This window comes from Oncorhynchus keta, chromosome 34 (assembly GCF_023373465.1).
Source record: "Oncorhynchus keta strain PuntledgeMale-10-30-2019 chromosome 34, Oket_V2, whole genome shotgun sequence".
Classification (NCBI taxonomy): Eukaryota; Metazoa; Chordata; class Actinopteri; order Salmoniformes; family Salmonidae; genus Oncorhynchus; species Oncorhynchus keta.
Window position 1 is genome coordinate 44283700 of NC_068454.1, and position 17564 is coordinate 44301263.

Genomic DNA, 17564 nt, shown 5'->3' on the forward strand with positions numbered 1-17564 from the left:
CTCTAGGATTTGAACCAGCGACCTTTCGGTTACTGGCCCAACGCTCTGCTAGGGTACCTGCTAGGGTACCTGGTGCCTGTCCAAAAAAATCTATAAATGTCCCACTAGATGAGCATTCTGTGTGGAACCACAACTAACAATATGCCCATTCTGACAGAGCAGCATACATCAATATTATGTTCATTGCATGATTTCCAATTCTATGCCACTGTATTTTTGTTTGTATTATTACACTGAATTATTTACCATCTATTGTAAGATGACTGCCAACATAATGACGGGTAGCGATTATATATTCTTAATGACAGCCTCTACACAAGGGAGAGGCAATTTCTCAGCAACTGGAGTCCTCAAGTAGGCCACGCTGGTTTGGTTGAAGCACTCCACAAAAGAACAAGCAGCCATTGAAATGAACTGCAACCAAGCAGAGACAAGCAATCATAATCATCCCAGCCAGGGGAGTGTGGGAAAGCAGAGCACTCTAGCCAAGTGAAACCGCAACACACCCTGTCATTTCTCAAGAAATAATCTGAGGGGGAAGATGATGAGGGAGGGAGGGAGTAGGCGATTCTGTCCCTCAGAGCATGGCTGAATAATGGCCATCATTTAAATGTGAAGTATAGATTTTTTTTCTCAGATGGATTGTCTTCGTAGATGGCTCTTTTGGGTGATGTTCACAGAAACTCCATTGTTCTGCCACCAGCCACTTGGCTGGAAAGAAGTTGTATAGTTTGATGGAAGCAGACATGGAGTACATGGCTTGGGATCTAGGCCTTAATCTCTCAGTTAGAACTCGCACGTCAGACACCTCTATCTTTCTAGGAAGGAGAGCAGTGTACTTACCTCAATCAAATAGACTCTCATTGTGGTTTTTAATGAATGTGGCCACACAGAGTCAAACAAAATGGAAAAGTATCAGTTACATTTCAAACACTGATAAGAGTTAAGCAGGTCAAAGGATTTCCCCGAGCCTCGTTGGCACAGCGGAGTCGATAATGACAAAGCAGTGAGATAAAAGCATAAATGTACATGTGCATTCATGTGGACATTTTCATAATGTGCTTTCGACTCCACAGTACAATGTCCATGCCCTTTGGATCTTGAATCACATGTAATGCTTTGAAAGACAGGGGCTTATTGTGTTTGTTCATCTGGAAGGAAAAATAGCCCCCAAACAGAAATCTCCAATTTCAAGAAGTGTGATAACAAAGCAGATGAGTAAAGAATGCTTTGTTGCAAAATAGGAAGCCAATTCTAGATATAACTTTGGATTGGAGATGTTTGATGTGAGTCTGGAAGGAGAGTTTACAGTCTAACCAGACAACTAGGTATTTGTAGTTGTCCACATATTCTAAGTCAGAACTGTCCAGAGTAGTGAAGTTGGACGTGGAGGCAGCGATCGGTTGAAGAGAATGCATTTTGTTTGACTTGTATTTAAGAGCAATTGGAGGCCATGGAAGGAGAGTTGTGTGGCATTGAAGCTCGTCTGGAGAGTTGTTAACACAGTGTCCAATGAAGGGCCAGAAGTATACAAAATGGTTTCGTCTGCGTAGAGGTGGATCAGAGACTCACCAGCAGCAAGAGCGACATCATTGATGTATACAGAGAAGAGAGTTGGTCTAAGAATTTAACCCTGTGGCACCCCCATAGAAACTGCCAGAGTCCCGGACAACAGGCCCTCCAATATGACACACTGAACTGTATCAGAGAAGTAGTTGGTGGACCAGGCGAGGCAATCATTTGAGAAACCAAGGCTGTTGAGTCTGCCGATGAGGATGTGGTGATTGACAGAGTCGAAAGCCTTGGCCAGGTCAATGAATACGGCTGCACAGTATTGTTTCTTATCGATGGCGGTTAAGATATCGTTTAGGATCTTGAGCGTGGCTGAGGTGCACCCATGACCAGCTCGGAAACCAGATTGCATAGCAGAGAAGGTATGGTGGGATTCAAAATGGTCGGTAATCTGTTTGTTGACTTGGCTTTTGAAGACCTTAGAAAGGCAGGGTAGGATAGATATAGGTCTGTAGCAGTTTGGGTCAAGAGTGTCCCACCCTTTCAAGAGGGGGATGACCACAGCTGCTCTCCAATCTTTTGGAATCTCAGATGACATGAAAGATAGGTTGAACAAACTAGTAATAGGGGTGGCAACAATTTCGGCAGATAATTTTAGAAAGAAAGGGTCCGGCTAGCCCGGCTGATTTGTAGGGGTCCAGATTTTGCAGCTCTTTCAGAACATCAGCTGACTGGATTTGGGAGAAGGAGAAATGGGAAAGGCTTGGGCGAGTTGCTGTGGGGGGTGCAATGCTGTTGACCAGGGTAGGGGTAGCCAGGTGTAAAGCATGGCCAGCCATAGAAAAATGCTTTTTGAAATTCTCAATTATAGTGGATTTATCGGTGGTGACAGTGTTTCCTATCTTCAATGCAGTGGGCAGCTGGGAGGAGGTGTTCTTATTCTCCATGGACTATACAATGTCCCAGAACTTTTTTGAGTTTGTGTTGCAGGAAGCAAATTTCTGCTTGTAAAAGCTAGCCTTGGCTTTTCTAACCGACTGTGTATATTGGTTTCTAACTTCCCTAAAAAGTTGCATTTCACGGGGGCTGTTCGACGCTAATGCAGAACGCCACAGGATGTTTTTCCGTTGGTAAAGGGCAGTCAAGTCTGGAGAGAACCAAGGGCTATATCTGTTCCTGGTTCTAATTTTTATTTTTTATTTTTTTACCCCTTTTTCTCCCCAATTTCGTGGTATCCAATTGTTTTTAGTAGCTACTATCTTGTCTCATCGCTACAACTCCCGTACGGGCTCGGGAGAGACGAAGGTTGAAAGTCATGCGTCCTCCGATACATAACCCAACCAAGCCGCACTGCTTCTTAACACAGCGCACATCGAACCCGGAAGCCAGCCACACCAATGTGTCGGAGGAAACACCGTGCACCTGGCAACCTTGGTTAGCGCGCACTGCGCCCGGCCCACCACAAGGAGTCGCTGGTGCGCGATGAGACAAGGACATCCCTACCGGCAAAGCCCTCCCTAACCCAGACGACGCTAGGCCAATTGTGCGTCGCCCCCAGTATTATATAATTATAATATATATTATATAATAACTAGTATAATAACCAATATTACTGCACTGTCGGATTTCGCTACACCCGCAATAACATCTGCTAATCACATGTATGTGACCACAACAATTTGATTTGATTTGGATTTGAAGGGGTCAAATAATAAATATTTAAAAAGTTGCAATAAAACACTATCTGGTTTGCCTTGCCCGAAGAAGATAATGTTCACAAAACACATTGAATGCACTATAACCAGTTCATTTGTCTATGTGGTTTAATTTCTGAAGAGAATCCATGTTAAAATGGTTCATTTTTACGTAAGTCTACAACTTCAACAGATATTTTTTACATGCAAGGATTTTCAACAACTATTTTTATCCAAGGTAGTATTGGAGCCACGTGATACACAAATGACATGTTCGACTTGCAACAGTTACGCAAATAATTTATTATCACTGTTTAACATGCTTTACCTTCTCCCCACTACTTGTTATTTTTAAATATTGAAAGGGTTTTATGTAAATTAGTTGGGTTTCCAATTCTGACTTGGACATAATAGCTCCGCTGAATGATTTAATGTTATATTTTCACCTTCATCACAGTTATTCTGGCTAACTGACTATGATTTTGAATGCTGATTAATACTGCACTGGTGAATACACAAGGGATATGACGTGGTAGGTGGAACAACTCAGGATGACGGAGGAACAGGTTGCTAAGGTGGATTTGAAGATTGGCACACCGCTTTGGAAGGAAAGTTCCCAACAAACCGAGACCTATTGTGGCCAGGTTGACCCATTACAAAATGAGTGCTGAAAAGAGGAAGGGAACTGAAGGAACAACGTTCTTTACCAATGAGCAATATTCTGGCAAGATTATGGATAGGATGCGCTTACTATAGCCTAAACTTAAACACCACGGGGCCAGAAAGTGCGCCTGGTGTTGGACAAGCTGTACATTAACAACCAACTCTTCAGGGACTCCAAGATCGCGACCTGGTTGTGAGTAACCATGCCTAGCCAGTAATTCCCAATTAGGCATACACAACATTACATACTACTTTCTCTCTCTCTCTCTCTCTCTCTCTCTCTCTCTCTCTCTCTCTCTCTCTCTCTCTCTCTCTCTCTCTCTCACCCTTTGCGCTCTTCGGGGCTGTTCCTACCCCTTCTCGCTCTAAATCAATGCAGTTTCGTAAACTGTGGATATGTGAAACCATAATCATCCACAAGTGGTTAGTATTATAATTATTACGACATTTTTTTGTCTGGATGAAAACGCACTTAAATGATATAGGACTGAAGGGGCAAATCAGTAGGCTGGCTATTGATGCGGATAGTCGGAGGTTTACATACACGCTGAGTTTAAATGTATTTGGCTAAGGTGTATGTAAACTTCTGACTTCAACTGTATGGGGCCAGTCAGCTATTTGGCATATGTTGTGTAATGAAAGAGAATTATATTTTTAGTTGTGATATTGTGTTAGAAGTTATTGATTAGGCTACTACTATAAGCGATTGCTTATGTCTGCAACTCACAACAGATGTTCATCGAATGAATAGGCAAATGGGACACTGATGTATTGGAAGTAGAGTCCTTATGTAAGGGCAAATAAAAGTGCACTTCAACTCACCCACGTTTTCAGTAGGCCTTCATGAAGAAATGACAGGCTAGGACCTATATGAACAACAGCAGAAATAAGCAGACCTACTGTTTTTGATGCACATCAGCCTTGGGCCCTTCTTCTCCTCTTTTTCTGGGAATTCTTCTCTTCCATTTAGGTGGTTATGTGTAAAGCCCAATGTAGGATTTCAAAGTTATGGTTCATTGATTATGGACAATCAGGCTTATACAGTGTGCATAATGAGTTGAAAATATAGCCCATTACAGCTGCAGCCATGTGATAAAATGAATAAAATGAATTACTGGCAGTAATTGTCACTATGGTATTCGCACCGCACTCTGCCGACAGCTTAGGGGAAATTCTTTGAAATACACGCTACTCCTGTAAACCAGTAATGGTATGAGGCAGCCAATATGATGGTTGATTGTTCAGACTAGACTATTGTTAGTACATGTAATATATACTTAACAAAAATATAAACACAACAAGTAAAGTATTGGTCCCATGTTTCATGAGTTGAAATAAAGCATCCCAGAAATGTTCCATACGCACAACTGGCTCTAACCAAAATAGAAAGAGGAGTGGCTCAAACCAGAAGTTCATTAGAGTTCCCAGCCTCGGAAATTGCAGCCCAAATAAATGCTTCTCACAGAGTTCAAGTAACAGACACATCTCAACATCAACTGTTTAGAAGAGACTACGTGAATCAGGCCTTCATGGTAGAATTGCTGCAAAGAAACCACTACTAAAGAACACCAATAAGAAGAATAGACTTGCTTGGTCCAAGAAACATGAGCAATCGACATTAGACTGCTGGAAATCTGTCCTTTGGTCTGATGATTCCAAATTTGAGATTTTGGTTCCAACCAAAATTGGTGAAATGCAGAGTAGGTGAATGGATGATCGCTGCATGTGTGGTTTCCAACATGAAGCATGGAGGAGGAGGTGTGATGGTGTGGGGATGCTTTGCGTGTAACACTGTCTGTGATTTATTTAGAATTCAAGTTACAGTTCACCAGCATGCCTACTACAGTATTCTGCAGTGATACGCCATCCCATCTGGTTTGCGCTTAGTGGAACTATAATATGTTTTTCAACAGGACAATGACCCAACACACCTCCAGGCTGTGTAAGGGGTACTTGACCAAGAAGGAGAGTGATGGAGTGCTGCATCAGATGACCTGGCCTCCAAAACCACCCGACCTCAACTCCATTGAGATGGTTTGGGATGAGTTGGACCGCAGAGTGAAGGAAAAGCAGCCAACAAGTGCTCAGCATATGTGGGAACTCCTTCAAGGCTGTTGAAAAAGCATTCCAGGTGAAGCTGGTTGATTGAATGCCAAGAGTGTCCAAAGCTGTCATCAAAGCAAAGGGTTGCTACTTTAAAGAATCTAAAATGTAACATATATTTTGATATGTTTTGGTTACTATATGATTCCGTATTTGTAATTTAATTGTTTTTATGTCTTCACTATTATTCTAACAATGTAGAAAATAGTCAAAATAAAGAAAAACCCTTGAGTGAGTAGGTGTGACCAAACTTTTCACTGGTGCTGTATGTGTAACAAAAACAAAGTTACTTTTGTCCTCTGACGAAGGGGGTTGCACTGCAGGAATTTTGCCTGTCATCAGAGCCATTGACTAAACATGGGCTAATTCAAGCTGTGCTGATCCAAGATCTGTGAAGTCAGCAACCTATAGAGGTTTAGCAGGCTATCTAGGAGCTCAGTTGGATAGATTGAGGACAGACCCACAGAGTCCAAATTTGTTGAATCATTGTTGTTTCCACATCATTTCCAAATAATTCAATGTGATTAAGTTGAATGAACGTGGAAAACTGACTGGATTTTCTATAAGTAATCAACAGAAGGGAATTAAGTCATTTTTTTCACCCAATTGTTTACCTATATTAATTGACAGGGTGACATTTTTTGGTCGAATTCATGTTAGTTGACATCTCAACCAATGTAACTCAAAACTAGTGGGGTAAAGTCCTTCATGTTTATTTGAATTGCATTCAGGTCTTTTTCAAACTCACAGAGCGAATCTCCAACCATTTATGTATTACGTTACAGATAGAAGCCACCAAACAACCCGAAACACAGCTTTCTTGGCTCGATTGGCCTACTGTATGCTTCTCACAGAGTAGAAGGATTGAAGTCAAGTAAGTTCATATCATATGTGGCTTACCGTCTTCCTTCACCAGCACCTCCTTCTGACACATGTCCTGCACGTTGACAGTGCAGTTGACGATGAACTCGGGTGTGGAGCAGTCATTGTGAGTGACCTCTTCACACTGATAACACTGGATCTGCAGTGCCAGCCCTGCAACATACGTGAGAAACACAGGTTTTCCATTGCAAATCTGTTCCTAATTGACTTGCCTGTCAGAATCAAGTTTTTTGTTGCTGAAAGAACTCAAAATCCATTACAATTCAATACAAAGGTATAAAGTGAGACATTAGTATACCCAGAGACAATGAAATATACTGTGCAAAGAACACATACAGTATGGCATGGTATCGTAAAACTATGAAACAGTGCACAAATATCTGTGCAGACATGTCCAAACTATATAACTCATGTGGATCTCAGCCTTATTTTTTCAATACTTCTGCAACTATAGTCCAATCCTGCACTTTGGCACATTTCACCTTTTTTTTTCCTCTGAAAACATTTTGATATCGGCTAATATGACAAGATTCCTGTTACAACTGCAGCTGCAATTACTGTGGCTAAGTCATACAGTATAATCATAAAATATGTATTGTAATTCAACAAAACCCTATAACTTGACATCAGCAGACGTGAAACATTCACCTGATGCATTGTGCAGAACATCAGATATCTGACATGTTTTCTTAACAGGCCCATTGTGTCCCCCAACAAATCACACGAGCATCAGAAAGCCCTGTCAGACCTTATTCAACTTGAAAATGGACCCGAAAAAAAAAATCTAAATGTGGCTTATTCACCTAAATGTAGCTTATTCACCTTATTTATCAACTATGACCACAGCAAGCAACTTCATCCAGCTACAGTTGAGTAGTGACTGGGTTTCAAATAAAAATGTAAAGGGAACAAGTTGACTGCACAATGAGCACTGCTCCACCATCCAGTGTGCAACAGTATGCCTCATCCAAATGTCACTCATTTTCTGGAGTTCTGCTTTGGTAAACATACATCTTAAACTGTTAATAAGGGCAGACAGTTGGGAAATTGCCATGTCAGGGTACATGGGCGTTTTTTCCAGGTACCCAGGGGAAAGTTACACTAATTCAGTCAAACCAGGTTTCAGGGATACATCAAAAACGACATTCTTGGCAGGCAGAGAGAAACATTTGATATGCAGCACAGGAGAGCTCTATTAGCATTACACTCCCTCTATTACGTGAGCAAAACTAATTATGTTGATGTCATTCAATGTTAAGCAATAGAATGAGACTACCAAACATAATATATTCCCAGTGCATAATTTGTAAATCGGGAGGTGCCTGAGCAAAATGTAAGCACGGTAGTGTTGTGAAATAGGGAGCTCTGAGGTACCGGAACGCATGAGAAAAAAAATCACCTTTATAGTAAAGCATTGCATGCATATCATTGCATTTGCGTAGTGGCATAGAGCAGTAGAGTAGAGGCACTTGCAGAAGTTGCACACATATGGAGAACATTTTTAGTGGTCAACGGTTTGGGGAAAATGTGGCTTTTTATAAATGCATTTCATGCAATTCTACATAACTTTACATGACTGGAGACGTTGGCATAATCTTTGTCAATGACTTGTTCAAAACACGGGAACTCGTAACTGGGAAATCTCTGACTTCTGACTTTAGTGCGTTCAAGACAACTGAGAACTCTGGGGAAAAAAGTTGTCTTGAACGGTCATCCAACACGGAATTCCAAGTCGGGAGCTCAGGCCTCTTTCTAGAGCTCCGACTTTCTAACATGAAGATCACTGATGTCATGATTCAACCTCGTTTTTTCCAGAGTTCCCAGTTGTCATGAAAGCACCATAATACCACACAAATGATGGAAATGACAGGCTACTTGACACTGACATCAATACAATTGGCCTTGTGTTGAATCCATCAATAGCCTAGGCCTAGGTGTGTGCAGACACACAATGTAGCCTACAATATCAGGAGGAAATTATAGTCCTAAAAATGCTTTCCATCTTTACTGACTCACTCAATGATGCGCAGCTCACTCGCTGGTGATGGCTGAAGTGCTCGTGCTGAAAGCCTCTCTCTCGCTCTCTCTCCTTTTACTTTAAAAAACAATAGGCCTATTTGAAAGTTGATCAAATATTTTGGTAGCCTACAGCAGATAGATTAGAGACATCTCTTTTCAGCAGGAGCCATTTGCTTTCCAACCTGTGTTTTCCAGCAATTGTATTTGAAATATTGCTAAAGGCCTGTTTTGTATGCATGCTGTTTGTTCACTGTAGACTATGCCTTGTTATTGGGGTACACTCTACAGCTAGGCCAACATTTTTTTAAGAAGCTGATGGTCAGTGGCTAAATGATATGCTTTCTCGTGGTGTAGTAATCTATTATAAATAATTTCATTTATTTCTGAACAGACAGCAGTAACTCTATACATTTGGCAAATGTATTTCAATTTATCAGGGGTGCTGCAGCTCCTCCAGAACCCTTCGCACGCACAACAGTTTCACACTTAAGTCGTGCAAATATGTACAAAAGGTATTTTTGCAGATTTCGTGGATTTTTGTGCATTTTTGTGTAGCTTAATTAGTGTGAAAAGAAACACATTTTCGAGCGACTTCATTCCTAGGAAAATACATTTTTGGGGGGCAAACTTCAGGACAATTTTTTGTAAATGATTAGAGCAATGCATGATGGGAAATGGTGTTCCACACTGCCTTTTTTTTGTGTCCCACTTATTTATTTTAAAAAACCATGTCAACAACCCAATATTTTTGATCAACCTGGTTGTCACCAAAATAATTATAATATAATAGCAGCCTTTTGTTGTTGCTTTTAAAAAATATATATATTAATGCCAATACTGTTTTCTATGCTTGTTTTCAATTATTAATACTTTGGGATACTGGTGCAATTGTGGTCAGAAAGGCCCCTTTTTGTGTGTAGTCAACAGTAGGCCTATATGATTTTCTTCATAGTGCATTTCATATTTTGTGGAGCCTACATTACAATTTTTTTTCCATAATACATTTAATACAAGGCTCCACTTTATTGTGTACATCACACCATTTCTTTCATAATGCATTTTATACAAGGCTATGTGGAGTTTTGTGAGAGTTGCCAGATTGGAGAATAAATACAGACGTTTTTGTTATTTTTCTGTGGTATCGATGAAGCTAATTGATTTAGGAAGGGGGATACATTTTCATTATGGGAAATTATAATACACACACACACACACACACACACACACACACACACACACACACACACACACACACACACACACACACACACACACACACACACACACACACACACACACACACACACACACACACACATACACACACACACACTCACTTTGTTTGTACTCATGTTATAACCAACTCTTGACTTTGTATGAATTATCTGTAATTAAATATTTGTATGCAGTTGTCATGTATTCATTATCTTTAACTAGTTAAATGCTTGTAGTTTACATGTTTCAATAATAATTAACATGGTTAAATAGTTGTAAATCTCTGCTTGAATTAGCTTTTGATATATTTGGCATTTTTATACATATTCCATGTTTCCACTGACATAAAGCAATAATTAATCAACACATTAGTGTAAATAAATGGACACTACCTGTTATAAAACGGAAATTGCTCTCCGTAAATAAATGGTAAGAAATGCTCAGTCTAGGGGGCCTCCCGGGTGGCGCAGTGGTTAAGGGTGCTGTACTGCAGTGCCAGCTGTTCCACCAGAGACTCTGGGTTCGCGCCCAGGCTCTATCGTAACCGTCCGTGGTCCATGGGGCGACGCACAATTAGCCTAGCATTGTCCAGATTAGGTAGGGAAATCCTTGTCGCACCAGCGACTCCTGTGGCGGGCAGGGTGCAGTGCGCGCTAACCAAGGTTGCCAGGTGCACAGTGTTTCCTCCGACACATTGGTGCGGCTGGCTTCCGGGTTGGATGACGCTGTGTTAAGAAGCAGTGTTGTGTTGTGGAGGACGCATGACTTTCAACCTTCGTCTCTCCCGAGCCTGTACAGGAGGTGTAGCGATGAGACAAGATAGTAGCTACACAATTGGATACCATGAAAAGGGGGTAAAATTCACAACAACAAAAAAAAGAAAAGAAAAAAAGAAATGCTCAGTCTGAAGTGACATGACTTGGGTGAGGATCAAAGAGAGACCCCCAGAGAGGAAGGGGGGGAAGTGGGCTGACTTTAATGACTGGTCATAAACTCTCCTATTGCACAAAGGACACACAAAGGTGTGTGTAGAGAGAGAATCTTGCCAAAACTTCAAACATCAAAAGATGAACATTAGTTTTCAAATACAAATCCAAACGTCTGGAATGATTGGTGAGGACCCAAACAATAAATCATTTCAAAAGTTGATTGTTTTGTGATATTATTATGGATGGTATAACTAAATAACTCTACAAATGTATACGTCCCAGTTATCAGATTTGAATGTTGTAAAACTTATATGATTAAATATTAAACTATTTGTGAGAAGATGAAATGTGATTTTAGCCTTCTAAATTAGATAATTGTTTTTATATAAACTTTTGCCAAATCAGTAACCACACTCAAGTGAACACAGACATTGTTACAACGTGATGGAACCGCCCTCCAAGGCGAGTGCATAAATGAATGGTATCAACATTTACATTAGACCAGAAAGCATGGAGTGGTGGCTACACATTGAAATGGTTTAGAACCACAAGACCAAAAAATGGTAAGACTCAATCTCTCGAGTGAAGAAGATAAAGACTACATCGCAACATTCAGTCTGCAGCTGTTTAAGTAGTTTAGTCTAGTAAACTCGACCCAAAGAACCCCGCCCGCATGTGTTCTCTGATGTATCCAGTCTAACGAACACTTAAAGACAAAAAGCCTACGACAACATGTGACCTCTGGTGGACAACCAGAGACTTACACAACCAGAGACTTAAATAGAACTACTCGCCATAGACGGACGGGAGATTTCAACAGAGAGACGACAAAGACCTACAAGTGTAAATATGTGTTGCATTTCTAAATCCGAATGAGCGGTTGTGTATGTACAATCAGCCCACTCTCTGTCTCTCCCGCTCTTTCTTTTCCCATCCCTTTCATTGTGTAACAAGCCGTCATATCGGGTTAGTCCACTAGGGACTTTTCATTTTTCGTTAGTAATCAATTCAACTTATGTATGTTTGTGTTTATGTATTTCTGTGTGATCATTTAGTTAGATAGTAAATAATTAAGCCAATTTGTGTATCCCTGAATCATCATTTAGACCAGGGTTTGTGCAGATATCCAAGAATTTTGCGACGTTCAGAATGAGACTGATATGAAGAAATAATGATCAATGGATGACTGGTATGATAACAATATTTTATTTTATTTTTTTAACCTTTATTTAACTAGGCAAGTCAGTGAAGAACAAATTTTCAATGACAGCCTAGGAACTGTGGGTTAACTGCCTGTTCAGGGGCAGAACGACAGATTTGTACCTTGTCAGCTCGGGGATTCCCACTAGGCTACCCTGCCGCCCCAAGGTGCATATCAGATATATTCTGATATATTCCTGAGTTAATTCGGGAAATGGTAACTCATTAAGCAAACTTTTTCCATGGTGCCCCAAGTTACTAATGAGTTAATCGTTAGGTGTAATAATTTAACGTAGTTAATAGATTTGATAAAATAGCCGTCATCACATTAACGGTAGCCATTCGGCTGCGGGTTTCACAGCCCTATAATAATGATACAAGTTATATCAGCTTAGAAATATAGCAGAAGAAATTGCAACAGGGACTCTAACCAGGGCTCATACATGGCAAAGTGAGCTCTAACGGCCATTGACGTGAAAGCCTAGTAGGCCTCTGGGCAGAGGCAGTGGGCCTACAATGTTGGCATATGCCTTGTTACAATAGCCTAAGTCTATAACATGATTGACATGACCGTAGAAATCATCATGAAACGGCCTTGGAAGTGCCATTAGTGTAAGCAAACATAATTCATTATTTTACATTAACCTGTTTAACTGCATTGATATGGCTTAATTGATAATTGCAAATACCATGCAGTTGCACCAGGGGAATTTAAACCAAACAGATTTTGCAGGTCTTCTGTTTCCCCACATTTAATGATTAATTAATTTCCCATAATGGAAATGTATCCCATTCCCCCAATCAAATAACTTCATCAATACCACAAAAAAAACAGACAAATACAGCTATAACCCCAATTTGGCAACCCTCATAAATCCGACATAGCACCAGTTCCCAAAAGTATTAAGAAAAAACAAGCACAGAAAACAGCATTGGCATGAATAATAAATTTAAAAACGTAATGGCTGCTATTTTATTATAAGTATTTGGATGACAACCTGGTTGTTAACAATAGTGGGTTGTTAACAAGTTTTTTAAATATAAATACATGTGGGACACAAAAAACCCATTGCAGAACACCATTGCCCAAAACGCATTGCTCCAATAATTTTCAAAAGATTTTTTCCAAAGTTTGCCCCCCCCAAAAACACATTTTTTAATATGAATGAAGTCGATCAAAAATGTGTGTATTTTCCAACAAAAATGTGCATATTTTAACATTAATTAAGCGACACAACACCACATAAAAATGCACAACATCTGCTGAAATACTTTCTGTGCATATTTGAATGAACTGAGTGTGAGATTGTGTTGTTCTATAAGAAAATAAATAATGACGTGCAAAGCTGGAGAGATGAGAGTTGCCGGATAATTCACGTCTATCAGAGCAGAGCGAGGGAGAGAGATCACAGAGCGTGAATCTCGTTTCAGTTCTAAGAGACACAGACACACTTCTCATACGGCCACGGCCATGCATTGGTCTCAAACATATAGTGCATTCGGAAAGTATTCAGACACCTTGACTTTTCCAGATTTTGTAACATTACAGCCTTGTTTTAAAATTGATCCAATTATTGTATTTCCTCATCAATCTACACACAATACCCCATAATGACAAAGTGAAAATGGATTTTTATGCATTTTTGCAAATTTATTTCAAATAAATAACCAAAATACTTTATTTACATAAGTATTCAGACCCTTTGCAATGAGACTTGAAATTGAGCTCAGGTGCATCCTGTTTCCATTGATCATCCTTAAGATGTTTCTACAACTTGATTGGAGTCCACCTGTGGTAAATTCAATTAATTGGACATGATTTGGAAAGGCACATACCTGACTACATAAGGTCCCACAGTTGACAGTGCATGTCAGAGCAAAAACCAAGCAATGAGGTCGAAGGAATTGTCCACAGAGCTCCGAGACAGGATTGTGTCGAGGCACAGATCTGAGGAAGAGTACCAAAAAATGTCTGCAGCATTGAAGTGCCCAAAAGAAAACAGTGGCCTCCATCATTCTTAAATGGAGGATTTTTAGAATCACCAAGACTCTTCCTAGAGCTGGCCGCCCAGTCAAACTGAGAAATTGTGGGAGAAGGGCCTTGGTCATGGAGGTGACCAGGAACCCGATGGTCACTCTTACAGAGCTCCCTCCAGAGTACCTATGTGGAGATGGGAGAACCTTCTAGAAGGACAACCATCTCTGCAGTACTCCACCAAGCAGGCCTTTATGGTAGAGTTGCCAAACGGAAGCCACTCCTCAGTAAAAGGCACATGACAGCCACTTGGAGTTTGCCAAAAGGCATCTAAAGACTCTCAGACCACGAGAAACAAGATTCTCTGGTCTGATGAAAACAAGATTGAACTCTTTGGCCTGAATGCCAAGCGTCACATCTGGAGGAAACCTGGCACCATCCCTATGGTGAAGCATGGTGGTGGCAGCATCATGCTGTGGGGATGTTTTTCAGAGGCAGGGACTGGGAGACTACTCAGGATCGAGGCAAGGATGAACGGAGCAAAGTACAGAGAGATCCTTGATGAAAAGGATTCAGTACCTCAGACTGGGGTGAAGGTTCACCTTCCAACAACCCTAAGCACACAGCCAATACAACGCAGGGGTGGCTTAGGGACAAGTTTCTGAATATACTTGAGTGGCCCAGCCAGAGCCCATACTTGAACCCGATAAGAACTTCTCTGAAGATAACTGAAAATAGCTGTGCGTTTGACGCTCCCCATCCAACCTCACAGAGCTTGAGAGGATCTGCAGAGAACAATGGGAGGAAACTCCCCAAATACTGGTGTGCCAAGCTTGTAGCGTCACACCCAAGAAGACTCAATGCTGTAATTACTAGGTGCTTCAAGAAACTACTAAGAGTCTGAATACTTATGTAAATGTATATTTTCGTTTCTTTTCCCCAGTTTATTTCTTCAAAAATTTCGAAAAATCTGTTTTTGCTTTGTCATGGAGTATTGTGTGTAAACTGATGAGGGGAAAACATATTTAATCAATTTTAGAATATTGCTGTAACATAACAAAATGTGGAAAAAGTAAAGGGGTCTGAATACTTTCCGAATGCACAGTATGTTTGATATCAGCGCATGGCCGTGGCTGTGTGAGAAGCGCGTCTGTGTCTCAGAACTAAAACGAGATTCAAGTTCTGTACTTTCCGAATGCACTGTAGGTTAGTTACAATGTTGCGCAAACCTTAAGAGCATTCGACCCAACCCGAATCAACTCGGGGTCTTTAGGATACCTAATTAAGAGGCAATTCAAATGAACTTTGTTCGCCTTTATTATATATTCACATGTATATATTTGTTATGATTATTTTTCATGCCACGAGAGGTACTGGATCCGGCCAAATAGGTCCTGGAACGAAACCGTCCAAAAAGGAGAGACGCCGGATCCGGTTCCAGCAGCATCTGGCACAAATTAAGTATTCTCAAACGAGTAAGTGTAGTAGGCTACAAGGAATGTGTGATAATATAAGCATCAATACGCACTAACGGGTACCGGTTGCATACACTCCTTTGTCAAAATTATTTCGAACAGTGTTTCCATCTGTAAGCAGGCTTGTCTCATTCTCTTGACATCCACACACTGGTGTAAAGATAATAATTTTGCGTTCCCACGTCAACAGTGCCAAACCGTGCGTAAAGACGCAGTAGGAAATATCACAGAGAAGTAAAAACTACAGAAAATGTTATCAACCCCCCCCTTTCAAATGAACCAAATTGCTTGCGCACCAGGGTAACCCACTGGCAATCAATGACCCACCCTGAGCTTATCTTCCACTCCAGGTATTGTTAGAGCGTTAAAACAATTAGTAAAACAAAACACGTTATTAATACTATGCCTACTCCATTTAGACGCATATCGTCTGGTATTACACATAATTTAGGTAGACTATCCATTGCATTCCAAAACGGCCTGCAGCGTTACAGTTAACAAATCCCATGGGTAACATACCTGCTTTGAGGATAAACCAGAACAAAGTTGTATAAGTAAGCAGCCGCATTCTTTCGATGGTGTCGCTTGGGAAGGACACATTAGACCTGGTGGTGTTGCGAGCAGTGCACAGTCCATTTATGGATCCGACGAACGTCCATGGTACCCTCCTAAACGTTCAGTGCTGCGTACCTCTGATTCGACAGTGAGACCAGCCACGGCACTTGCCAGAGATAACTGGGAGGGGAGTGGCGGTCGCAAGTGTACAGTGTGATATGATTATGTGTTTAATCCAGAAATGTTATGATTTTAATCAGATTTCCAGTGCAATTTTTTTAAAATCTATAACCAGGGGCAGACTGGGACAAAAATTCAGTCCTGGCATTTCAGTCACATCAGCATGACACATTTCAATTGATCTATTCTGACTGAGTGACTGACAGAGAGTCAGAACAGTTATCACTCTCTTTGATGATTGCATTGGTGACTCACAACCTGGATTTGGTTTTATGTAGCAAAATGTGAAATTGTGTTTTTTTTTTTTTTTTTTTTTTTTACATTGGATTAAAGTAGAGACTCAGAGCTACACAATGGTATATCATACACTGCATTTGAGAAACAATGGAAAATAATTCCGCTTTGAAAGTTGATCAACTTGTAAACTCACTATTGAGAAAAACGCCTTTTAATGTTTTGGTATCTAGTGAAGAGCTCTTCTTTGTCTACACCCATTCAGCACCTTAAGCTTTAGCCCCACCCATCTCGTTTTGCTCTCGGAGCGTACACTTGATGCTCTGGCCGATGATTTGTTTACCTCTTGATAACATGAAAACAGCCTAACCAGCTCAGCTGGCAATAATTTCATTACGCTTTTTTGCAGACGTTTACTGACACCGGCCATATTCTACGGGTGTTGTACGCACGTCAAGTAACGTTAGCTAACGAGCCAGCCAGCTAAAGTTAGCTAGTTAAACAACAATGAACAAAGTTCCAACACTGCCTAACATAAGGCGCTAACTAAAAAAGAAAACAGCTCTTGGAAACAAATCATAACGTTAGCTCGCTAGCTAACAATACACTTTAGCTTGAAATGAAACCACTTTCTGTCAAAATTAGAAACACAACATATCTTAAAATATAGCTAGCGTAGCTAACGCTACACTATCTTACCTGTATACTGTACATCAACATGCATCATGGACACGTGTCCCTGTCAGGAATGCCATACCACGGTTGTCCTTAGTTTGAAGATGTAATTCGGAGACAGGTGTTTTCTCCATCTCTTTAGCTATCATACTCTAATTCCACTGATTTCAAAACTTGATCCTCCAGAAAATGGAGAGCAACACTTATGCAGCTCCACTACACAATACATACAAAAAAAACGTTCAACAGGATT

The 17564-nt window shown here is 40.6% G+C and overlaps 1 protein-coding gene across 1 annotated transcript in view; it reads right to left on the minus strand.

The window, feature by feature from the left end:
* Positions 1-16370, minus strand: part of LOC118367187 (ly6/PLAUR domain-containing protein 1-like) — a 43630-nt gene extending 27260 nt beyond the window's left edge. Inside the window, exons 1-2 of the mRNA XM_035750327.2 lie at positions 16187-16370; positions 6873-7007 (exon numbers count right to left, since the gene is read on the minus strand). Of these exons, the coding sequence (XP_035606220.2) occupies positions 6873-7007; positions 16187-16235 (184 nt within the window). The 5' untranslated portion in view covers positions 16236-16370. The remainder of the gene's footprint in view (positions 1-6872; positions 7008-16186) is intronic.
* Positions 16371-17564: the final 1194 nt, after the last annotated feature.